Consider the following 24,602-nt stretch of genomic DNA (forward strand, 5'->3'; position numbering starts at 1 on the left):
TTAAAGAAATTGACTTACTTTTGTTTAGACACTTCGATGTATAATGCAATGGAAATAAGTAGAATTGAATAGCAAGTCGATGAATTAGTAAATAAGAACATGACGCAAAATAAACATGGCTTAAGAGAATGAGAAAGATATGATGTAAAGCAAAAAATATTAAAAATATGTTATCAAGCCTTCCTACACCTCTGTTTAAGAGTGTATTCATATTAGTAAGATTAAGATATTAACTTTTTACTGAACAAGAACATCTATGTAAGAGACTAATGCTGAATATGAGCTGCAAAATTTCTTGAGTTCATTATTATGTTTAATAACTTCAGATAAAAATGCTTCAATACCTTTGTCAGGAAGAGCTTCAGTTTTTGGGACTCTTTCTTGTTTTGTTGTAAACTCTTCCTTCTTGTAAGGGAGCACTTTCTTTGGAACAGTTTCTTCAGTCTCTTGTAGGGTTTCTTTCTGCCTAGAGATTTCTTCTGTCTTCAAACTAATTTCTTCTCTTGAAGCAGGTGATACATCTTCTACAATAAGTATCTCTTTTTCCTCAAAGAATTGCTGGGCACTCTCATACACCCTTTCATGAAGATACATTTCTTCTGTGTGAGAGGTCTCCTCAATTTCATATGAGATCTCCTCCCACTTTTGAATCAGAGAAGATGGAGCCACCTCAAGCTTTCTGGGAACCTCCACCACTTTAAGAAGCAACATGGAAATGTAACATGGACCACATGTGATAGGGAAAGCATGCTATGTACAGCACACATTTAAGAATAGCATGTTCACCTTTATACCTCAAAAAAGGAGAATATATTTATGGACTTGACACAGACAGATATTGAAGGCAAGCCTGTGGGTGCTTTTGTAGCTGCAGGTTCTGATACACCTTTAGCTCAAAGAAATAATTCTGCATTTGCAAAAATACTAATAGGGATGCATTTTCAGGTAAACTAAAAAAAATATTTTATTTTGCAAAAAAAAAAAAGATGTCTTCTAAGATATAAATTATTGTAGAATAAGTTAATTGTAAAATAAGTTCTTAAACGTTAAAATTATTAAATTATGTTCCTGTAGTGGTTACTATCATCATCATATTTTGGTTGTTACTGTTGTTGTTATTCTTTTTTTATATGAAAAAAAAATGAATACATTTAACTTATCTGCATGTGGCCACGGTATGCAATATCGAAATATACACATGAATGTGTCTTTTACTATTATGCTATGTATAGTTGAAAAGTTTGTTTCCTTGAAAAAAATGGCAATTGTAACAATTTCCTTAAATAATTTACAGTGTGAATAATGTTAAACAAAAACTTGACATTGACAAAAATCAACCACAGAGATATATAATACATGAACAAGAAATTCAACAAAGAAAAAAACAGGAGAAATGTCTGTATGGTCTTAAGCCTACCTGTAGTTAAAGTGACTTCAGCCTCCTTTGTAGGTACAACAACCAGTAACTTCTCCTCAAGGACTTCTTTCTGTTTTACTTCATCAAACACTTGAAAGATTTACATTTACATTATGATACCATAATGCATCGTTCAGCCTCTGCTATTAGTAGTAAAGTTTAAAAGCTTAATATACTCTTATCACACACATTTAGACAGATACACCTTTAGCAGGAGAAATAGGGCACATAGGACAAATTCAGCACATGAATAATCCACCAATTCAAGAAAAATAAAGAAAAATCATCCAACTTCTAGCTATTACCTTTCTGTGGAATGGCCTCCTTTTGTGCTGAAGGCTTTACACCTGGTTTTCTAAAAGCCTCTGATTTTGGTGTTTCTGGTTTCTTTGCTTCCATTGGAACTTTAAAGAAGATATGTTTTAAGTTTTAAAGATGTTTGAACGCATAGAATACAGACTGGATTAATAACATGAAAGCAGCACTCTGACTAGCGCAAAGCACAGCTACTACAACAAAACGTTTGAATCCGCACATTTTGACATGTTGCTTTCCTGAATACAACTATGTATAATAACAACAAACATGCAAAAATGATCATTTTCAAATTAGGTTTGTTTAGCAAACAATCCAGATAGGTTAAATGCAAAACTTGTAACTTGAATAATTTGCAGCTTTCTTTATGATTGTATTTATGTACCTTTTCCTGGAGTGCATTCTGACTTTTGAGGAGGTATGTCCTTTGGACCAAGTTCCACTTTTTTAGAAATTGTTTCAGGTGATATTTCAGTTGCTTCCAGTTTTGCAGGAGATTCTAGCATTTTAAAGAACATTTAATTACAGGCAATTGATCTGAGAGACTGATGAATTGACAGATAATTCATCAACATTTCACGTTCAGAAAGTGCATCGGAAGATGTTACAGAGGACACTGAATGAAATTTAAGAGTTATTGAACAATTTCAGTTGCAGCTAAACAAACTACGTTAAAGGTTTAGAATAGACAAGAGAGAATAAAGTACAATACATAAGGTAATCCAAGAGGTATAAATATCAAAGCAATATGTGCCTCAGATCTAAGAAAAATGGAATAATAAACTTAAAAACACAAAAGTACTAAAAAAAACACATATACAGTACAAATCTGGAACTGACATGGAAAGTGACCCAATATCATAGATATATTAGGATAAAAAGAGACTGAAGTTGAAGATAAAATGGATCTTCAGAGTTTTTTTTTTAAATCAAAGAATGTTATCAAAAATTGCCGATATTAAAGAATATTAGTTAGTAACAGCACAAATGTTAGTAACAACAAGAAAAGTAATACTGGGCCGAAGCCTGATTTATCACCCTTTTGAGAATGCCTAATTTATACCTTTCTGAGGGGCAGCATCAATTGGAACAGAAGGAATTGCCTGTTGTTTTGCAACTTGGTCAACTTTAAGTTGCTCTGGTTTCTTCTGCTCAAGCATCTTTGTTTCATCGAGACCTTCAGAGGATATGTATATTTTTACATATTAAGTTAACACAGACAGATACACGATCACGTAGAAGGTAGAAGGATCGCTTATTTTTAAAGAGCAAGTTGAAGACAAACCAGCATATTACACAAAATACCTCTGATATTACCACACAAAATATATAAAATGAAGTATATGCAAAAGACTAATGAATACCTGTGGACGGGATTGCCACGGATGCCTGTGTTGCTGGTGTAAGCTTTGGTTCAGGTACAGCCTGTGTTGCTGGTGTAGGCTTTGGTTCAGGTACAGCCTGTGTTGCTGGTGTAGGCTTTCGTTCAGGTACAGCCTGTGTTGCTGGTTTAGTCTTTGGTTCAATTACAGCCTGCGTTGCTGGTGTGGGCTTTGGTTCAGGTACAGCCTGTGTTGCTGGTGTAGGTTTTGGTTCAGGTACAGCCTGTGTTGCTGGTGTAGGCTTTGGTTCAGGTACAGCCTGTGTTGCTGGTGTAGGCTTTGGTTTAGGTTCAGCCTGTTTTGTTGATGGAGGCTTTGGTTCAAGTTCAGTCTGTGTTGCTGGTTTAGTCTTTGGTTCAGGTACAGCCTGTGTTGCTGGTGTAGGCTTTGGTTCAGGTACAGCCTGTGTTGCTGGTGTAGGCTTTGGTTCAGTTTTAGCTGGAGCTACAGTTTTTGCTTGACCTTTAGGGGTCACAGCGGGTTTTGGCTCGGAGACTGCAGGTGTGAGCCCATCTTCATCAAAAAAAAAAAACAAGACACCATTACAGGTTATATACTACTGCATTTTTACATGTCTAAAACATTACAAGTATTACATAAAAAAAAATTCAAAAAGATGAAAAGTTAACATAGATGGAGCCATGAAAAAGGAAGAGACACAATTAACATAATCTAACCTTCAGGATGAGTAGTAGGAGCTGGTGTAGGGCAAGGAATAAATTTCTTGAGTTCTTCATGTTCTTTTAAAATAAATATTTGAATATTAGATAAAATGTTCAGCAAATAAATGACAGCAGAGATGACAATCAAGATTCACTGGTGCAGAAAGTTAAAACAACAGAAGTTTGGCCCAAATGGCAGACAAACTTATTCATTCCAAATTATGCATTCAGGAGACGAGACATGACAGATGCCATACACAAAAAATTGAAATAATATAAAAAGTAAAATAATAAAAAAGGTGATATTCCTATGGAGCCTCTCTTATAACATGACGCATAATTGATAAAAATGATATATATCATGGCCACATTTTATAATATTGTGGGAACCAATTAGTAAAATGTGTCCGCAATTTAACGAAAACGAGGGAACAAATTAGTAAAACGTGCCCACGATTTAACTAAAACAAGAAAATGAGTTGCTAAAACATGCCCATGATTTAAATAAAGCAAAGAAAGGAATTACAGTAGTTTGGTAAAGTGCCCTGGCTCTCGATATTCTACATAACTTCCTCTCACCAATAACAATTCCTTGCAATGCAAGATTTTGTGTTTGTAGGTCATTTCAACCTTAAGGTTGCCACATCCAATCAGAAGAAGGGCGGGACTTCGCTCACGGGGGGGATGTCAAATCACGAATACGGGACAATTCGCATCCCGTATTGGATCAAGACGGGACAATCCCAGAAAACAAAGATAGAGTAGCAACTCTATTCCAACCTTAAACTCAATTATCTGTCCATACCAGCAGGTGCAGATGTCTAGTGGCCTAAATGAAAGTGCCTATAAGCTGGATATGCAGTAAAACGTGCCCACGTTTTTATATATTATACAGCTAATGAATAAAAGGTCACCACGATTTAACTGAAATTAGAGAATGAATTAGTAAAATGTGGCCACAATGTCACTAAAATGAGGGAACTAATCAATAAGACTTGGCCGCAACTTAAGTAAAACAAGGGAATGGATTAGTAAAACATGCCCATGATTTAATATATCATGGGAACGAATTAGAAAAATGTGGTCACAATATATATCATTTTTATGTTTATCTTTATGTCATGAGTAGGGCTTCGCATATTCCTTCCAAAGGCTTTGCTTTCTGTGAAGAGTGAGTGAAGAGTGAGTGAAAAGAGTGAGAAGATAGGTATACTGAAATACCTTTTGTGGATGTTGGTGCTGTTAGTATAACTGGGACAGTTATCTCAGGTTCAGACTCCACTTCAAAAGCATGCACTTATAAAATTACAAAACCACAGCATAATTTAAGCATCATTGCATAAGAATAGAACATTACTATTGATAATAAATGTCAAAATATTCTTGGAAAAAGGCCATTTAAACAAACTGTCATAAATATTTGCTTTGTCTTGCATTCACTATACTAAAAGTTGCTTATCTGCGGTTACAGATATAAGCCATGATTAGCCACAGTAGATAAATACCTCTCCTTGGCACTTCCTCAATCATTTCTATTGCAACCGTTGGAACTGTTTCCGTAATGGCTATCTTTGATGCTGATTTTAAAAGGGGGGGGGGGAGGAATAAGTGTGCAGAACATCATAAGTGTTGTGGAAGGTCACGGAGAAATAAAATCATGACTGCCTCATTTGATAAAATGAATACTAGTGGAACATTAATGAAACACAAGATGTTAATAAGACCACAGAACAGGAAATGTGTATATAAATGTATTTCATGTATGTATATTTGCATTTAATAACTTTTTCTATACCTTTTGTTGTTTCCTCAATAATTCTTTCTTCATAAACTGCCCAGCTTTCAAACTCTAATATAAGAATGAAAGCGATTGTAAATGTAAAAGTCAAGGAAAAGTATATAGTAAAACACAACTTTGTTTAAAATGTCAAACTAAAAAAAAAAAACATTGAAATGCATACAATAATGAAATTAATGAAAAACATATACTGCTTGAGATTTTGTTTTGAAAATTTATCTTTAAAACTTCATATGTACAGTAACTGCCCACACTGCTTTAACATGTCCTTGCGAAAAAATTATGAAAAATAAGATGAACTGAATATTACTATTGACAATAAATTTATTTATTATTTTTACCTTGCATTTCGATTTTCTCTTTATAACGGTAGGACACAGTCTCATCTTTTGTTTCTATTTGGAAAGAAAAAAAGAAGAATATATATTATATATATATTGTTATTATAGATGTTGTTTCGGCTCCTTTGTCCACAAATACAGATCTCTTCAGATTAAAACATTAATCTTGTATATTTAAATTCCAGTTCTTACCACCAGGGGAGATATCTGATTGCACATCGGGTACTTGTATTGACGTATCAAGGACATCTATAACATAAACAAGGTGTTTAAAAAGTTTGTAATGTAACGTTTGCGGTGAACTTTAAATTCTTATAGAATAAATAATACTCACCACAAGGAACCATTCCTATATAAAATTCTAGAAAAAGTGGATAAAATATAATATCACAGTGTGAACCACAAAAAGAATATAGAAAAATATTTCATATACAAGGGCTAAGCTTAATTAATCAGCTTTAACTGTGATATTGAATGTGTTGCAAGATTTATGATTAAGGCAACGATACCTATGAAGAACATTTGCTTGCAAACCATTTTTTTAAATTAAAAACTGTTAGGTATGCTTGCAATAGTGTTAAGAGTTTTAGATAAATAAATATTAGCTCTTCATTTTTTGAAGAATTAATTAGTTACTTTGCCAACTCATTCTTTTTAAAGTTTGCCATCAATTAACATATTAATAAAGGGGAATTAATCTTTAACTTTGACAGGCCAATAGCAAACCTGTTGAGCAGCGGGATTTCTAACCCCTTCTTTAGTGACACAAACCTTTGCTGGACAAGTAAAGTTCAGCTGTGCTTTTAGCTTCACCCTTTGGTTCCAAGCGTGCAATCACTGAATACACGCCTGAAAGATTTAGAAAGAAGTGTTATTAACTTTAATCGCAGGTCTTGGAGCATGATAAGTAAAATACTTTTCTAAAAATGGATCGTACACACCTTCATCTTCTGACGTAACATTGCAGATGACCATAAAGTGCCGACGACCTTCAGTTCGAAAGCTATACTTTGGACTCTCTTTGAGTTCCCATGTATCTTTGTACCACGTAACAACTGCATTGTCAAAGGAGACTTCACATTCAAATGTGGCAGAATGACGCTCATTCACCACAATGTTCTGGATACGCTTCGTAAAATGTATCTGGTCAGCTACACACACATACAAAAAAAAAAACACACATAAAACACAATCAGCTTTTATATGCATACATTTCTGAACCACAAAGCTTGTAATTACATAAATCAGCATTCACTTCATTGGCCAGATACATCTGCGTGTATTAGGAATTGTTTTTTGCAGTATTGGTGCATACATTCACAGACAACACAGAACATAAATTAAGAAAAATTGAATAAGTAGAAATAAATTAAATAGAATAAGAAAAAAGTATTGATAGGAGTAAGGTCCTATATATAGACAATTAAATTGTTTTATTCACTGAGTATAGAGTCCAAGTATTTGAAGACAGTGTGTAGGCAGTGTGTAGACAGTGTGTAGGCAGTGTGTAGACTAGTTTTCGTGAAACAAAAAGCAAAAGAGTGCAAAGTCCTTTTTGCTGTGGAAGAACAGCTGTAGTTCATCAATATTGTTGACAAGTGATCACACATTAGAAGCAAATATTCTGGGTAGCTGGTGATCGTAGACCATGCCTTCTGTGGCAAGCAAGGACACCAGGTCTTTTCCATCTGTTCCTCCTCCATTATGCTACCTCAATGGCAGCATAGGTGCTCATGGATAATAAACTTAAAAGTTCCATGAATATCAACATAAAAGTTGGGAGCCAATCAGGTGGAGCCATGTGTCCAATATTCAAAATTTCCTTGTGTGTGTTATTTACATTTGTTTGCTCAGAGTCAACATAATTTAAAAAAAAGGCAAAATGGAATATGGCACACCAAGACACCATAGCCACAAGATACCTCACTAAAGGTACAATTTATGTGTTTTTTATAGGATTTGAACCCCTGGCCACTGCATTGTTTACACAACACTCTGTTGAGCTACATGAGAGCAGTTTGTAGTATCAGATGAACAGCTCAAAACTAAAATAACTGTAAACAATAAAATTCTAAAGGTTTCATTACTGAACCTTGACAAATGGTACTATTGACTGCATTTTAAAAAGGACCCCGTAAATCTGATTTGCACAAGCAGATATGCATATTCTTTGGAAGTGATATTTATTTGTAACCCATGAAAAAGCACAGAAATGTCATTACTTACCAGGTTTTGAATGATCCACCACTCTGTCATCTTGGGTCAAAGACAATGTAAGGAAATGTGAATTATGCTATTAGCACTACCCAAATATGAAAATGTACCTTAATAAATTCAACAAAATGACAACAGAACCTACCCATAACTGTTAATTTGGCACTTGAGATGTGTGGGCCACACACAATACGATAATTTCCCTGGTCTCCAACCTGACAGTTCTTGATTTTCAGTTGATGACAGTCACCAATTGCGCTGATTTCATATTTGTCATTGCTGTCAAGCTTCTGTGTTCCTTTATACCAAGACAAACTTATCTCAGGGTAATTGATTTTGATCTCACACTCAAACACTGCATCCTTATTTGTGAGTGTTGTTTGATCTGCAATATCCTTCAGCAAAGTGATTGGCTGGGAAAAAAAACAAGATAGAATATAATGTTAATATGTTTCTTCACAGTGCAGGTAAAAACGTCTACAAATCCTTTGAATTTCTGGCAAAACAAAAAAATAAGGACAATTCTTACTGCACTTTAGAAGACATGAGATACTGAAGGTTAAAACTAAAATACTTGTTTGAATGAATCCCTGTGCGAATATTTGGTGGAATTATCATATGACAGAGGCACATTTTGCTTGAATTACTGATACATTTTTGTGTACTGTAGGTGTCACATCTAGATTTGTTCAGTTCTGTAGCAAACTTTTCAAGCTTTATTTTCTGAAGTTTTATGATCATTTCTTGCTTTTATATTTTTTAGCAAAGGGCAAAAGGTTTTCATTTACTGTACATTACTATATTTATTATGATACAGTGTATATTTGTCCAGAAATAACATACAGAAATTGGTGTTTTGTGAAGAGGGTTGGTAGCTCCTTCGAAATGGCCACCAAATTTTGAGTGATTTCAATTATCAGTTCAAAAACAAATGAATTGCACTGAATTCCTACATTTCTAGCTGAAAATATAGATAAAAATAAAATAACTTATTTGTAGACAAATTAGTGAAAAATTAAACCTAACCATATGCATGTTCATACCTCTGTGTGTTCCATTCTCCTTTGCAAATCAGATACCAACTTGGCAAAGTCCTCGACTGATTCCCTTTCTCCGAGTTCAAATTCCTAGGTATGAAAATAGTAGGCATCTCAAAAAAATTCTAGAGCAAATGTAAATGTATTATTGTTCTATATATTATTATTGATAAAATATCCCGCAAGTCATTATAATGAGAAACTTTCTTGAAATCATGACTTAGTATTTAGAAATAACTAACTTTCTTGAAATAACGTACTCTCAAAATAATGACTCAGCAGATTGCTCTAGAAATAATCACTTAAGATGACCCCCCCAGAACGCAACAGCATCTTCTTGCCTAAGGCCTAAGACAAAATGTTAATCCTATAATTCCCCCTACCCCAGTACCCTTCTTCCACACTACTAATACCTTTCTTTTGTATAATATATAATAAGATAACCATATCAATGTTAAAAAGCCGCTTCAAGAAATTGCATTACAATAGGTGCATTTAAACAGCAAACATTCCAATAAACAAATGTACAGTATTATTTAGGGCATGGGGTACTCAATATTATAAAATCCACAATCATAGAGAGCACAGAATGTTGTTAATGGAGCATACCTACATAAATACAGGGAAAAAAATGTATTGTGACGAGTGGTTGACTATGCTGCATTATATGCATTTTTAATAGCGACATGGCAATTCACACACATGCAATGCACATGCAATTCACAGCACAAGGATCACAATAGTCTGCTGAGTTCAAACCATTAAACAAATTGCACTAAAACATTTTTAATCAGTCACAGAAAACCAAACATAGAAAGCTTGGCAATTTCAAAGTTGGTTCCTTTTCAACATTATCTAATGTAAAGGCGATTTCACACCGCCAGAACTTTTTTCTTGAACCAGAACCCGGAACCAGGGACTTTTGTCGTATTCACACCACAGGAACTTGGCCCAATTGTAGTTTCTTGGAAGCTGTTCCGGGACCCTTTTTAAGACTAGGCACTTTTTGTTCGAAAAGGAACTACTGGGGAGGTGGTTACAACAATAGCTTGTTGATCAGTTGACCACAAGCACCAGCGCTAATTTGGAAGTAACACAAAAGTGTGGAGAAAAAATATAATAACTGGAGCAAAATGGAGCAGATGTAATTATTTTTGTACTTCAGGTTCATTTGATGAATACATTTTTTGCTTGTGTCTGCATATTTCTGCCTCAGAAATGTGACTGATAACCAAAATACCTTTGTCTAATACCTAACCCTAACCCTTTGTCTAGCCCTAATCCTAACCCTAACCTCTCTTCCTATTTTCACATTTGGTTTAAGTTATCTAAAAAAATCCTGCTTTGTGCAATACTCCCCAATTACAACAAGACATTCGTATTCTGCTTTATGGAAATATTTGCTTCGTCCCATTTCCCCTACTAAGTACACACTTGCACAGTACCACACTTGGTGGCCATGTTCATGTGCTTAGCACAAGCATCTAACAGTGTCCTGTCCTTCAAATATGCACTTTATCTACCCTTTGGCTATGTCCTAATTCAGGGACTGCATCCTTTGAAGCGACTGAGTTTAATAAAGTAATTCGGACAGCTCTAGTCATTATCTTTAGATACTAAGTCATTACTTCAAGAAAGTTCTCATTATAATGAGAATATTTTTTTATCACATTGGTGGAAATGGGCTTCCATAAGTCTCAATGAAAAGCCTTAATTTTCCTTAAATTTGCTAATATTTTGAATTAACTTACCAGTTTTCCAGATTCATATTCCTTCTCCTTTTTCAGATATTCAATAGCCTGAAGGAGACCACGGAAGTCCGTAATTCCATACATGCGTGCATATTTCTCATATTCTTTTGGATTCACATTTCTCAGTAGCTCAACAATGTCAATGTCTTGGTCCTCCTTGGGACTCTTCTGCTTAGATGGGGTTCTGTTAAAAAGGAAAGAGTCAATAGTGCACTTCTGTTGTGATGTAATGGAACTGTTATGGCACGCCATGGCACAAGCAGGAAGAAGGTGATGATCCACTGGCAGCTCTGTGACAAAAGGGGTTCATTAACATACAACAGAACACACTGGGAAAGGCACAAAAAAGGACCAAGAGGGGTCAAAAAGCCAACAAGAACTAACCACAAGAATCATAAAGTAACCAAACAAGGAAACAGGGTAACAGAGGTAGCAGGATTATAAAACAGGCAGAATCTCAAACACACAGCAACACAGAGTAACATCTAACAATGACTGACTAAGGAAATGAACAAAGGCAGGCAAATACAATGATAACAAGGACTAACAAAAGGAGGGTGTAAATCAAAAACAACCAATCAACGAGTGCACAGGGCAACAAGACATATGAACATAAGAAACTAACACTAATGAATACAGAACTAACGAACTTAGAAGACCTGAAACTAAGGAAATACAGGGAAATACTACACTGGGAGAAAAATCCAGAAACAAGTAAAACAGAACATAACCAAGGCAGGGGCAGAGAACCCCTTATGAAAATTCACTATGGTTTTTATGCAGTAACCATAGTTTAACTATGGTACCTCAGGGTACTTTGGTACTACCCAGAGTACTACTATGGTTTGGAAAGACCATGGTAAAACAAAGACCATGATAAAACAAAGACCATGGTAAAACAAAGACCATGGTAAAGACCATGGTAAAACAAAAACCATGGTAAAGACCATGGTAAAACAAAGACCATAGTAAAACAAAAACCATGGTTTATGACCAAGATTATACTAGGGTTTAACTGTAGCGAAACCATGATAAAACCATAGTCATGGTTTCCATAGTTACCCAAAAAACCATAAAAAACGGCAAACCATTGTAAACCATTACTATTTAATCATAGTAAAACCATGGTTAATTTTTGTAAGGGACCATAAACAAGACAAATTAAAACACAGGGATAATCAGTATCAAACAAAGGATGAACCAAAACAGGCTAGCAAAGGGCTAATAAACAAAAACAGGAAAAACAGAAAACCAATAAACAAAAAAAACAGGTGAGACTAGCCTCACACCCACAACTGCAGGGCTACAGCCCCTGTACTATACTCTCAGCACTTTGAGCTATATGAGAGTCCTGGGAGCAGAGGAAACACACAACAGTCTAGTACAAAAAGAGGAGGTAAAAGTATGGCCAGTAACACCTGCTGGCCAAGCAGGAAAGAGACATGAAGGGCAGGGATGGATGGGCACTGACCCTGACAGGAACAGTCTGATTTGCAAATAAACAAATTATTATAGCACACTTACTTCTTCAGTTTAGCTCTTAAGTCTCCTTCAAGCAGTGCAGCTTCTTTCTTCTCTTCGACTTTCAATTCTGTGCTGCATTCAATTTCTCCATGCTTGTTGGATGCAACACATCTGTACTGCCCAGAGTCTGATTTGGTTAATGCTTGGATTTCCAGCTTGGCATCCTGTCCCTTTTGTTCAACAGTGATGCGACCACCATGACTGATCTGCCTCCACTTGCCTTTCATCCATTTAATGGTAGGAATTGGGTCTCCACCAACCTTGGCAAAGAATGTTGCGGTGCCCTCTAGAATTAAAGCAGTGAAAGTATACTTGAGCTCAGAATATTGTTAATTACTTATGTAATTATAAGCAACATTTCTTTCAGACTACCAGAACACTATGCGTTCAAATACCAAAATACAAGTTCCCTACTTTCAGTAACGCTAAGGCTTTTTGGTTCATCAATGAAGAACAAGTTGTCAGTTTTCTTGACTTGCTCCGCAGTTGCTGGGACTCCATCAACAGCTGCTGGAGCCACTTCCATGTTTTAAGTAAAAAAACAACTGTTATTAATGTACAACAGTACCATGCCCACCCATAAACCTGTACTGGATTAATTAAAATATTTTTACAATTTTAAAACATAGTACCTTGTACTGCCACTCTGGCCTTGCAGAATTCACTTCCAGCATCATTGGTGGCCTTGCACAGATAGTCACCAGCATCTGTTTTAGATGCAGAGCTTATTTCCAATGTAGCTGTGCCATCAGCAAAAGTAATCCTAGTCTTCGCAGAAGATGTTATCTCTTTCCTGTCCTTCATCCACTGAATATTCATTGGTAGAGATCCCCGAACATGACAGCTCAGATGCAGCTTCTCACCCTCGTTAACTGATAATGGTTTGAGGGGCTGATCAAACACAGGGGACATCTTACGTTCTGTATTGGGAGAGAAGAGTGGTAACTCCTAATATACATTTCTAAGAAAATCAATCTCAGCAAAGCATTAGCAATTAAATAAAACCAATCAATAAAATTCACATACTAAGTACACAACTAAACAAAGAAATTCTACCTGTTATAGCAAGAGACACCTGATAGGAGGCTGTGCCAGCTTCATTGGAGGCTTGGCAGGTATAAGTGCCACGGTCAGAAAGCTGAGCTCTCTTAATACTCAGCAGAGCTATGTTGTTCTTGAAGGAAATTTCATAACTGTCAGAGCTGTAGATTTCACTGTCGTCCTTGTACCAGCTAATACTTATGGGCTGGGACCCAGAAACACGCCCTTCCAGCTTCACTAGATTCCCCTCAGAGTCCTCGATACTTTCTGAAGGTGTTCTTTTGAATGATGGTGGAATTTTGCATTCTGGAATGAAACACACCAAATAAGAAAATCAAAAAGACAACCAAAAAAACTCGAGAACAAGATGATAAAATAATTTTGAAGAGCTGAAATATACTTTTAGAAGAACTTTCTTTTTTTCAAAAAACATTTCATTATTGAAATACCTTTTACTGAAACATGAGTGCTACAAGTATCCTTCCCAATATCATTACTAGCATGACAGTAGTACTGTCCAGAAATTGTTTTATCTGCCTTCAAAATTGTCAGATGTGGTGTGTTATCCACACATGAAATTTTATAATTTCCTGCTGCACGAATATCTTTTTGATCCTTTGACCAAGTCACTTTAATCGGTAAAGATCCTGTTATATGACATTCAAGGTCCACACTGTCTCCCACAGAAACTTCCACAGGCTGCAGCTTTTTATCAAAGACTGGAGGATATCTTGGCTCTAAAAGTTAATTGGAAGAGCAAGCATGTGTAAATATGCATCAAAGAAGAGATCTGACTACTGAAGAGTTCCATTTCAAATTTAAACAAACCTTGCAGTGTGAGCTTTGCTCTACAAGATGCTGTTCCAACACTATTGGTAGCAACACAGGTATATTCACCAGAATGTTTAATTTCACCTCTGGATATTGTTAGAACAGCAGTGTTATCATCAAAAGACATTGAGTATTCATCATTTTCCTTCAAAGGTTCACCATCTTTAAGCCAAGAAACCTCCAAAGGAGAAGACCCTGCAATACGGCACTCAAATCTAGCTGGCTGGCCTTCAGTCTGCTGCAGACTCATTATTTTCTTGGGAAAGGAAGGTGGTGTTTTAACATCTGAAATAGAATTAAAATTGAACAGACAGCATTTTCATAAGTTATGATTTGCATGAAAACATTTTAAATCTATTAAATTAAACTGAAGAATTTATTATGGAAGTTTCACCTTGGACTGTTAAACGACAGCTTGAGGAGGCTGATCCAATGCTATTTTCTGCTTTACATGTATATTCATCAGCATCAGTTTGTACAGCTTTACTTAATTTCAAAGAGGCAATGCCTCTAGTAAACTCTATTTTACAAGCAGCAGAGGATCGCAGTTTTCCATCTGCCTTAAACCAGGAAACCTTTATTTCATGTGTGCCTCCAATATGACATTTCAAACAAACTGCATCTCCTGTAGTCACATCCATTGGTTCCAACTTTTCAATAAAGTAAGGGGGTTCTGAAGCAAAAATGCACAACTAATGTTAACAGAAATTCAATTGTTTCACAAAAGTAGTTATTTTAATCAAAGAAAAAAACCAACCTAATATAGAGACTTGTGCATGACATGAATCACTTCCCACTTCATTAAAAACTTGACAGGAATATCTCCCACTGTCATCTTTGTCAGTGTTGAGACACTCCAATATGCAGGAGCTCTCTGTGGTCGTGATGTTATATTTATAAGAGGAAAAGATCTCGTTATCATCCTTAAACCATTTTACTTGTATTTCCGGGCTTCCAGCATATGCACACTCAAGCAGCAACATTTTTCCTATTTCAACTGCAAGATCCTTCGTTTTCTTCACAAAATATGCAGGTTCTAAATTAAACAAGAAGAGAAGTAATTGGATCATTGTGAATGGAAATGTTGAACCTTCCGAAGACAAAATGAGACATTACAAACTTCATTTGAAAAAAGAAATGTGTTTACCAACCTTTTACAAAAAGATTAACAGAGCAATCATCCATTCCAGCATCATTGCTGACCTGACATGTATAATCTCCAGCATGGGACTTGGCTATTTGAAACAGTTCAAGAGTGGCTGTATCACCCCGTAAGGCAATTTCACAACCTTTTCCAGATACAATTTCTGCACTACCTCTGAACCATTTCAGTTTTAGTGGGGCACTTCCTTTTACAGTGGCTGAAAAAGTAATGTTTGTGCCAGGTAGCACTTCCATATTTTGTGGTTTTTCAATAAATGAGGGAGGTTCTAAAAAAAGAGAAAGCATTTGCATAATGTAGAAAATTTGATCTCTTCTGTGAAATTCCAACAGATGCAATATGTTGTATAAATGTAGAATAATGCAAAAAACATAAATTTTTACTGACCTCTGACAAATAAAGAGGCACTGGTCTCACTGGCCCCAGCTGAATTTACAGCTCTACACAAGTACATCCCAGAATCTGGCAGTTTAAGACTGGGTAGGTTTAGCAGGCAGGTGTTGTCAGAGAATGTAACCTCATGGTTTGGTCCACTTACTATCTCTTTTCCATCATGAAACCAAGAAATGGTTAAAGGTTGTGATCCTGAGACTTTACAGTCCATCTGACCAGGTTTACCAAGTATCATTCGAGTATCATTCAATTTTCGTATAAATGTAGGCGGTAAGATTTTATCTGTTAAAAAAGATTTTAAGTAAAGATGAGCTCAAACGAAAACTAAAGTAAATGCAATAAAGAAGAGCAGGACAATATGTGAAGAACTTTCACTGACCTAGGACAGTAAGATATGTTTTGCAGGTATCACTACCAACTTCATTTGAAACTTCAAATGTATATTCTCCAGTATCTTTAGTTTCTGCTGACAGAATCTTCAGAGTGGAAATCATTTTTGAAAAGGTAATTTTGTATTTTTGTCCAGAGGATAACTCTGCACCATCCCTAAACCATTTTGGTTTCAGTTCTGGTGTCCCAGCTACTGTAAATTGCAATATAGCTGTGTCACACGCTGTGACACTGAATGACTCTAGTTTATCCAGAATTGAAGCTGGTTCTGCAAAGAGGGAAGAGCACGTTTATATTGGGAACATATCAAAACCCAATCTCAAAAGATGTTCACAACTGCCCTAAACATTTACCAACCTAGAACAGTCAATTTTGCGATTGACTCCACTGATCCAGCATCATTTTTAACCTGGCAAATGTATTTGCCAGAAGACAAAACATCAGTCTTAAAAATTCTCAAAGTAATCTGGTTGTCCTCAAAGGAAATCTTGTGGTTTTCACCATCTCTCAAAACATTATCTTTATCTTGCACCCAAGAGATAGTCATTGGTTGGAAACCTTTGACAGATGCAGCAAACATTGCTTCTTCACCACAAATGACTGAGAGATTAGACAATTTCTTCACAAATGCGGGTGGTTCTACATAAAAAAGAAAAATAAATATTAGACACCTGACAATGCAACAAAGCATGCTAAACTGAGAATGGATACCTTTTGTTTAACATCCAGGATTACTAACCTCTAAGCTTAACTGTGCCAGTACATGTTGCGCTCCCAACATTGTTTGATGCTTTACACTGATATTCACCAACATCAAAAGCCTCTAGATTCAGAATATGAAGAGTAACAGAGCAACCCTCATTTACAAACTTGTACTTTCTACTGTCCTTAAGGGTTTTTTTGTCTTTATACCATGTTATCTCAAAGGGTGCTGTGCCAAGAAGTTCACATTCTAGACTGACATTTCTGCCCTTCACACCATCCACAGGCTGGGGTTCTTTGAGGAAAGATGGTGGTTCTAAAAAATGATGATTCCATTATTAAATAAGGACTGGACACAAGGACATAATTAAAGATTCTTGAAAAATTAACCACACAAATGAAAAGTATATCAAGAACAATACAAGAATGTTTAAAATACAGTATATAGACAACATATATAGGCAACATAAGTTATATAATTATTTTACTTGTTGGTTTCTATCCTTTCAAAATGCCATACCATTTATATTTTTCTTAGGCAAATTGATCAAATGTGCTAATTCTTATTAACTTCAGAAAAACAATATAACATTCTCTCATATTTATATACCTTTAACAGTCAGTGCAGTGCTACAACTGATACTCCCAGCATCATTCTGAACTTCACATGTGTAGACTCCACTGTCCTCAAGTTTTGTGGTGGGAATTTCAAGAACTGCCAATGAGTCTACAAATGACATGTTGCAGTTTCCACCTGCAGCAACCATATTTTCATTCTTGTACCAGAATATGCGAAGTAAGGGAGAGCCAGTTACTTTGCATTCAAGAAGCACTGGTTCATCTTGCTTCACAAACTTTGTTGGTGGAAGTTTCAGCACAAATTTGGGAGGTTCTGCAAAGCCAAAGCATTAATTTTAGAAAACAAAAAGGATAATGTGGGAAAAGAAAATTTGTAACAAAAGTCTATCAATGAGAGACAGTATATGACATTTATTGTATTTGACTGCTGTTGGGTAAAATTGATAGTAAAATAAGCCAAAAGAGTAATCAGTCAAAAAGAAGCCCATGAAAAAGTATTGATAATGTTTACATGAGGATGCCTGAGCAAAAAAAGAGAAGAGCCCAACCTTTCACTGTTAGTTCGACTGTACATCTCTCTGTACCAGCATCATTGCTAACTTGACAAACATAAATTCCACTTTGAGAGACTTGAACAGCATAAAGATCCAAAAAGCAGGACAAGCCTTCCAGTCCAATAAAACACGAAGGTCCAGTTATCAATTCAGTTTCTTCTTTGAACCACTTTACTATAAATGGTGGCGTTCCTTTCAGAGTACTTTTAAAACGCACAGAAGAATTAGGAAGCACAGCTTGGGACTCCGGTTTCAACATGAAGCTTGGTGGCTCTAAAATTCATTGGAAAAGGAAAACAGCATACTAAGACGGTGACCACAGAATTTCAAAAGAAAAAGAAGAAGTTTGATGATGAATATTTTTTTTTCTGACCTTTCACCATCAGCAAACCTTGGCATTCACAGAAGCCTGCTTTGTTTGTTAATTTACAAATATATTCTCCACCATCAGCCTTCTCTAGCTGATCTATCTCCAGATAAACAGTGTTTTCTTCTTGAGCAAGCTTGTATCTTGTTTTACCAGTAATGATAATACCATTTTTTTGCCATTCCACAGATATTGGAAGTGAACCAGAAAATCGGCAAAGAATTTTCACATAAGATCCCAAAACTTCTTGCATTTCCCTTAATGGCTTCAGGAATGATGGAGCAATAAGTTGTTCTGATTTGAGAAAACAAAAAACAACAGTAAGACTTTTCAACTTTAACTACATAATCATCTCCATCTAGAAAAATGTGCACCAACCTAGTACAACCAAAGTAACTTTGCAACTAGAAACTCCAAAATCATTGGCCACTTCAAATGTATAATCGCCTCCATCTTCAATCCGTGCAGATTGTATCTTAAGACAACTGACATTATTCACAAAGCTGAGCTTTTGATATCTGCTGGATGTAATCTCTTTGTTGTCTTTCAGCCACTTGACTTTCAGTTCAGGTGTGCCAGATACTTTACAATCCAGACTGACTGGATCACCAGCCGTCACATTTACTGTCTCTGGTTTTTCTGTAATCTGCGGTGGTTCTAAAACACAGTAAAATATAATGTAAAGAATTTGATGACTTCTAAAGATGCTTAAAACTCTTCAAAGTAAATAAAAGCACAAACCTTGCACAACTAGAGTTGCAAAACTCTTCTCTTGTCCAGCCTCATTTGATACCTGACAGGTGTACCTTCCACTATAACTAGCCTCTGAGACTGCAATTCTTAGAGAGGCTACATTGCCCTCAAACTTCCTTTCAATATTAGCATCCTCTATAATCCAGTCCTCATCTTTTTGCCACTGGACAGTCAGTGGAGGTGATCCCGCCACAACACAGTGAAATTCAGCTATTTTTCCCAGGACAATGGCAATATTTTCAATCTTCTTCACAAATGATGGTGGCTCTGACATTTCATAATGAAAAAATAAAGTTCAATATTTTTAACAATGACAAAGAATCCATTATTTTTCTATAATACTAGGAAACTAACCTTTCATAGACAGCACAGTGGTGCAGGAACACCTTCCAACTTCATTTGCCACAGTGCACTGATATTCACCAACATCTAATGCTTCACATTTGAATATTTCCAAGATCACAAAATCATTACACTGTGAAACTATATGTCTTTTGTTAGAAATTATTTCCTTAGCATCCTTTTTCCAAGTCACCTCAAACGGAGATGTGCCTGTCACTTGGCATGTAAGAGAGACATCATAGCCAATTACAAATTCAAGAGGTGTTAATTCCTTTATAAAGGCCGGGGGCTCTGGAATAAAATTATAATAATAATTAAAACCATTATTGATTTTATAAAAGAAAGAATATTATTGACAATCTAAAAGGGTACTAGATACAGTATACTGCATGTTAATAGTAAATATGTTCTAACTACTGCACAAATCTAAACTATATGTACTGACCTTTCACTTTCAACTCCATACTGCAACTCTCACTGCCAGCTTCATTACGTGCCTCACAGAAATACACTCCACTGTCTTTTATATCGGCATTGAATATCTCCAGGATAACCAAGGAGTTATCAAAGGACATCTTAAACTTCTCATTGGGACTAATCTCATTTCCATCTCTAAACCAGGTGATATATATTTCAGGAGTGCCAACTACTTGGCAGTCAAATTTCTTAGTTTCTCCAAGTTTAATCACAGCGGTGCTCTCAGGCTTTCGGGTAAATTTTGGAGGCTCTGAAATCAACACGTAAGTATTTCAATAAGTTTACAAGGCATATAAAACATACAAATAACAATATGATAAAGTAAAAATGAACCTTTTACGAAGAGTGATGCTTTACAAACTTCAGAGCCAATATCATTACTGATTTCACAAAAGTAGTCCCCAGAGTCTGATGTCTTTGCAAAAAAGAGTTCCAGTAAACTTGAGCAATTATCCTTCTGAACAGAACAATGTGAGCTGGATAAAATTTCCTTATTGTCTTTAAACCACTTGATGGTCAATGGGGTAGTGCCACTAAAAAATACACTGAACTGTACTTTTGTTCCAGGCAAGACATCCATTGACTCGGGCTTTTTGATAATACTTGGAGGTTCTAATAGTGAGCAAAACCAAAACAGATTATTTAAGAAGTATTCATTCAGCATACATGCTGTGAACAAAATGTGTTATACTAAAGGATTACTACAAATATATTCAATTCTTTTCTACACACCTTTGACAAGCAATGCACCAGAGCACTGGTCACTCCCAGCTTGGTTATTGGCAATGCAGGTGTAACTGCCAGTATCAGAACTATCAAGACGGCTGATCTCCAAAAATGCTGTGTTTTCAAAGAATGTGCATTTGTGCTTGTCATCAGTCTCAATTTCTCTATTATCTTTGTACCAGGACACAATTATTGGAAGGGAACCAGAAACAAGGCATTCCAGATGGGCGAATGACCCCTTAATGCTGTCTACTGCTTTCAGCTTCCTTGTAAAAGATGGTTTGATTATGTGATCTGCACAAAATAAAGGAAGATGCTTTTAGGAAAGATGTCTTAGCTATGGCTTTGTAATACATATACTGTATAAGACACTGTACCAATTTTCCAATATACCGACCCAAAACTGTAATCACAGCTTCACAAGTGCTGCTACCAACATCATTGGAGATCTCAAAGGTGTATTCTCCACCATCACTCTTGTCAGCAGAGAGAATCTTTAAAGCAGAGTGTTTGTCTGTGCTGTGAACCTTGTATTTTTGCCCTGATTTCAACTCCCTCCCATCCTTTAACCACCGGGCTTTAAGGGTTTTAGTTCCTGAAAAGCTGCACTCCAGTGTGGCTGGATCCCCAGCTGTAACACTGATTGTTTTGGCCTTTTCGATAATATTAGCTGGTTCTAGGGGCAAAATGCAATATTTTAAAAACCAACAAAAATGCAATTTATACTCATACAAACTCAAAACACTCAAAACAAAATAACTAATTAAATGGTTAAATAACACTCGCAACAAACCTTTCACAACCAATGAGGCAGAACATTTCTGACTTCCAGCTTCATTCTTTGCCAGACATATATATTTTCCATCATGTTTTAGCTGCATATTTGTAATATGCAGCTTTCCAGTTTGATCCTCAAACGAAATTTTAATATTTTCATCTTCTTTCACCTCACGATCATCTTTTATCCATGAAACAGTGATTGGTAAGGACCCTTTCACAACACACTGCATAGTGACTTCATGGCCTACAACTGAACTCACGTTCTCTATCTTCTGAATAAAAGATGGAGGTTCTAGTACAAGAAAAATAAAACCATGATAAAGATATATGTTCAATATGATCTAAAGAAACATATTTCCCAAAGATGTAAAATCTAAACTTCATCTACTAACCTTTCAGACTCACTTGACAATCACAGGAAGTCCTCCCCACTTCATTTGTAACAATGCACTGATATATTCCAGCATCTCCAACTTCACATTTTAAAATATGCAGGCTAACAGTATCATTATGTAAGCTGATCTTATGTGTTTTATCATTTCTCACAATTTTACTCTCTCTATACCAAGTAAACTCAAATGGCGATGATCCTGAAATTATTCCTTCCAATATGACATCAGACCCTTTTACAATTTCCTTTGATTCAATAGCCTTCACAAAAGTAGGTGGTTCTAAAGCAAAAAAGACAAAATATCCATAATGATTAATTTGAATATCAGTGAATTATAAAAACTACTAAAATGATCCTCAGGGATATTTTACAGACCTTTCACTGTAATTACACTGTTGCATCGGTCACTACCAGCTTCACTTGATGCTTCACAAACGTAATCCCCACTATTATCAACAGAGCAGTTGGCAATCTGCAGAGTAGCTACTGAGTTACTGAAGGCCATTTGATATTTGTCATCAGAACTAATTTCAGCCTCATTCTTGAACCACTTGATACTGATGGTAGGGCTACCGATTACTCTGCATTCGAGGATCACTGCACTTCCACATGTTACCAGTTTAGCACTCTCAGGTGTCATTACAAACTTTGGTGGTTCTAAAAAAATAATTAAAAAATCATAGTCACAAAAAGCCAATACATTTTGCAATAAACAAAAAACATATAAAACAAACATAAGAGACACAGAAATATGAGCAACAAAGGCAGAAACCAGGTAAAAGAAAGAAAGCACCTTTCACAAATAAGACGGCGGTGCAAGTCACTTTCCCGGCGTCATTGGCCACTAGGCAAGTGTAATTGTCTGAATCAGTGGGTTTCACTGAATGGAGTTCAATGAAACTTGAAGTTGACTCTTTCTTGATGAAACATGAGCCTCCGGTAAACATTTCTTTCTCCCCTTTAAACCACTTAATGGTAAAAGGGGATGTACCAGTAAAAGCACTCTGTAAGACCACAGTGGATCCTGGAATTACCTCCTGGGAATCAGGTTTCATTATAAAGATGGGAGGTTCTGTTTTTTTTTTTTAGGAGAGAAAAAATGTATTGAATATTATAATTATTATATACAGTAGTTTGAATACTTTTTAAGTTTAAAGATATTTATGAGAAACTCTGCCAAATGGATTTTTTTATGTTAAACACTAAAAAAGAGGGCATTAGTGTTTTTCAAACCTTTAACAAATAAAGCTCCACTGTTTTCTTTGCTTCCAGCTGTATTTGTTGCACGACAAGTATATAATCCAGCCTCAGTCTGTTGTAATTCAAAGATATCCAAAGTAGCAGTGTTTTCCTTGTAACTCATTTCATACTTTGCACTGGCTTTGATTTCAATCTCATCTTTGTACCATGAAATAGTCATGGGCTGTGACCCAGAAACCTTGCATTCCATGTGGACATTGGTGCCAACATTCCCATCAGTCTTTTTAAGATTTTTTATGAAGGAAGGTGGAATAATTCGATCTGTTCAACAAGAAGAAAATTAAGTACCTTCACAACACCACAAATCTATGACCAAATAATTCAAGGAAATATTAACAAGTAAATGAGATCCAGAACCAACCCAGGACAGTGACAGAACATGTGCACTGGTCTTTTCCAACACGATTTGCCACTTCCAAGGTGTATTCACAGCTGTCTCCTTTTTCTGCCGTAAGAATTTTCAAAATGGCCACGTTATCCTTAAAAGTCATCTTGTACTTCCGACTGGCTGTCACTTCCTTCCCGTCTCGGAACCACTTCACTTTGAGTTCTGGGCTTCCAGACAGAGTACACTCTAAACTTACTGGTTCTCCTGCAGTCACACTAATGGATTCTGTTTTATCCATAATTCTCGCTGGTTCTAAAATGGAATTAAGTAGCTTTAGACTTGACATAATAAGACTGTGCATAAAATGTGCTGCAAGTTTAAAAATATCAACAAACCTTGAACAGACACAGTAGCTTCACACTGCTGTTTGCCAGCATCGTTTTCTGCCTGGCAAATGTATTTGCCACTATGGTTTATGTTTACAGTCTTGATAGCCAGAACTGCAACATTATTCTCAAATGTCATTATTACATTAGGATCATCATCAGTTAAAATTTCAGAATCCCTCATCCATTTGACTGTGATTGGAGATGAACCTTTAAGAATTCCCTGAAGTCTAACAGAATTTCCCACAATAGCTGAAGTATTTTCTATCTTCTTGGAAAATGATGGGGGTTCTAGATATAAAAGAACATAATTTCTTAATATGCATATAGGGAATGCAAATACATATTCATACATGAAAATCTTTGATAGCTGAACCTTACTAACCTTTTAATTTACCAGTTGATTTGCAGGAGACTTTACCAACATCGTTTGATACGAAACACTGATAATCCCCAGTGTCTGCACTTTCAAATGAATAAATCTCCAAAATCACTTTAGAATCATTAGAGATTATGTTATGCTTTTTGTCAGAGGAAATTGGTTTCTTATTTTTGCACCAGGTCACCTCAAATGGAGCTGTGCCAGTTACTTCACATTCAAATACAGCTGTAGTTCCCTTAACTACTTCTACCATCTGCAATTCTTTTTTGAAGGAAGGAGGTTCTGAGAAACAAAAAAGACAACTCAGTTGCATCCAC

At 35.9% G+C, this 24,602-nt stretch overlaps 1 protein-coding gene across 1 annotated transcript in view; it reads right to left on the minus strand.

The window, feature by feature from the left end:
* Positions 1 to 24,602, minus strand: part of LOC111838565 (titin-like) — a 167,507-nt gene that overhangs the window by 109,332 nt on the left and 33,573 nt on the right. Inside the window, 47 exon segments of the mRNA XM_072700231.1 lie at positions 345 to 695; positions 2,796 to 2,909; positions 3,097 to 3,627; positions 3,792 to 3,854; positions 4,998 to 5,072; positions 5,282 to 5,353; positions 5,572 to 5,625; positions 5,916 to 5,969; positions 6,108 to 6,164; positions 6,250 to 6,276; positions 6,687 to 6,764; positions 6,857 to 7,066; positions 8,142 to 8,171; positions 8,275 to 8,542; positions 9,173 to 9,256; positions 10,918 to 11,101; positions 12,442 to 12,727; positions 12,856 to 12,960; positions 13,074 to 13,361; positions 13,498 to 13,788; positions 13,932 to 14,219; positions 14,311 to 14,598; positions 14,708 to 14,986; positions 15,071 to 15,349; positions 15,465 to 15,743; positions 15,863 to 16,150; positions 16,248 to 16,526; positions 16,616 to 16,897; positions 16,998 to 17,276; positions 17,571 to 17,852; positions 18,088 to 18,366; positions 18,467 to 18,754; positions 18,839 to 19,117; positions 19,202 to 19,480; positions 19,568 to 19,846; positions 20,001 to 20,282; positions 20,366 to 20,644; positions 20,765 to 21,052; positions 21,156 to 21,434; positions 21,552 to 21,830; positions 21,931 to 22,209; positions 22,305 to 22,586; positions 22,723 to 23,001; positions 23,163 to 23,450; positions 23,551 to 23,829; positions 23,913 to 24,194; positions 24,289 to 24,567. Of these exon segments, the coding sequence (XP_072556332.1) occupies positions 345 to 695; positions 2,796 to 2,909; positions 3,097 to 3,627; positions 3,792 to 3,854; positions 4,998 to 5,072; positions 5,282 to 5,353; positions 5,572 to 5,625; positions 5,916 to 5,969; positions 6,108 to 6,164; positions 6,250 to 6,276; positions 6,687 to 6,764; positions 6,857 to 7,066; positions 8,142 to 8,171; positions 8,275 to 8,542; positions 9,173 to 9,256; positions 10,918 to 11,101; positions 12,442 to 12,727; positions 12,856 to 12,960; positions 13,074 to 13,361; positions 13,498 to 13,788; positions 13,932 to 14,219; positions 14,311 to 14,598; positions 14,708 to 14,986; positions 15,071 to 15,349; positions 15,465 to 15,743; positions 15,863 to 16,150; positions 16,248 to 16,526; positions 16,616 to 16,897; positions 16,998 to 17,276; positions 17,571 to 17,852; positions 18,088 to 18,366; positions 18,467 to 18,754; positions 18,839 to 19,117; positions 19,202 to 19,480; positions 19,568 to 19,846; positions 20,001 to 20,282; positions 20,366 to 20,644; positions 20,765 to 21,052; positions 21,156 to 21,434; positions 21,552 to 21,830; positions 21,931 to 22,209; positions 22,305 to 22,586; positions 22,723 to 23,001; positions 23,163 to 23,450; positions 23,551 to 23,829; positions 23,913 to 24,194; positions 24,289 to 24,567 (10,824 nt within the window).

The sequence above is a fragment of the Paramormyrops kingsleyae genome, chromosome 16 (genome assembly GCF_048594095.1).
Source record: "Paramormyrops kingsleyae isolate MSU_618 chromosome 16, PKINGS_0.4, whole genome shotgun sequence".
Classification (NCBI taxonomy): Eukaryota; Metazoa; Chordata; class Actinopteri; order Osteoglossiformes; family Mormyridae; genus Paramormyrops; species Paramormyrops kingsleyae.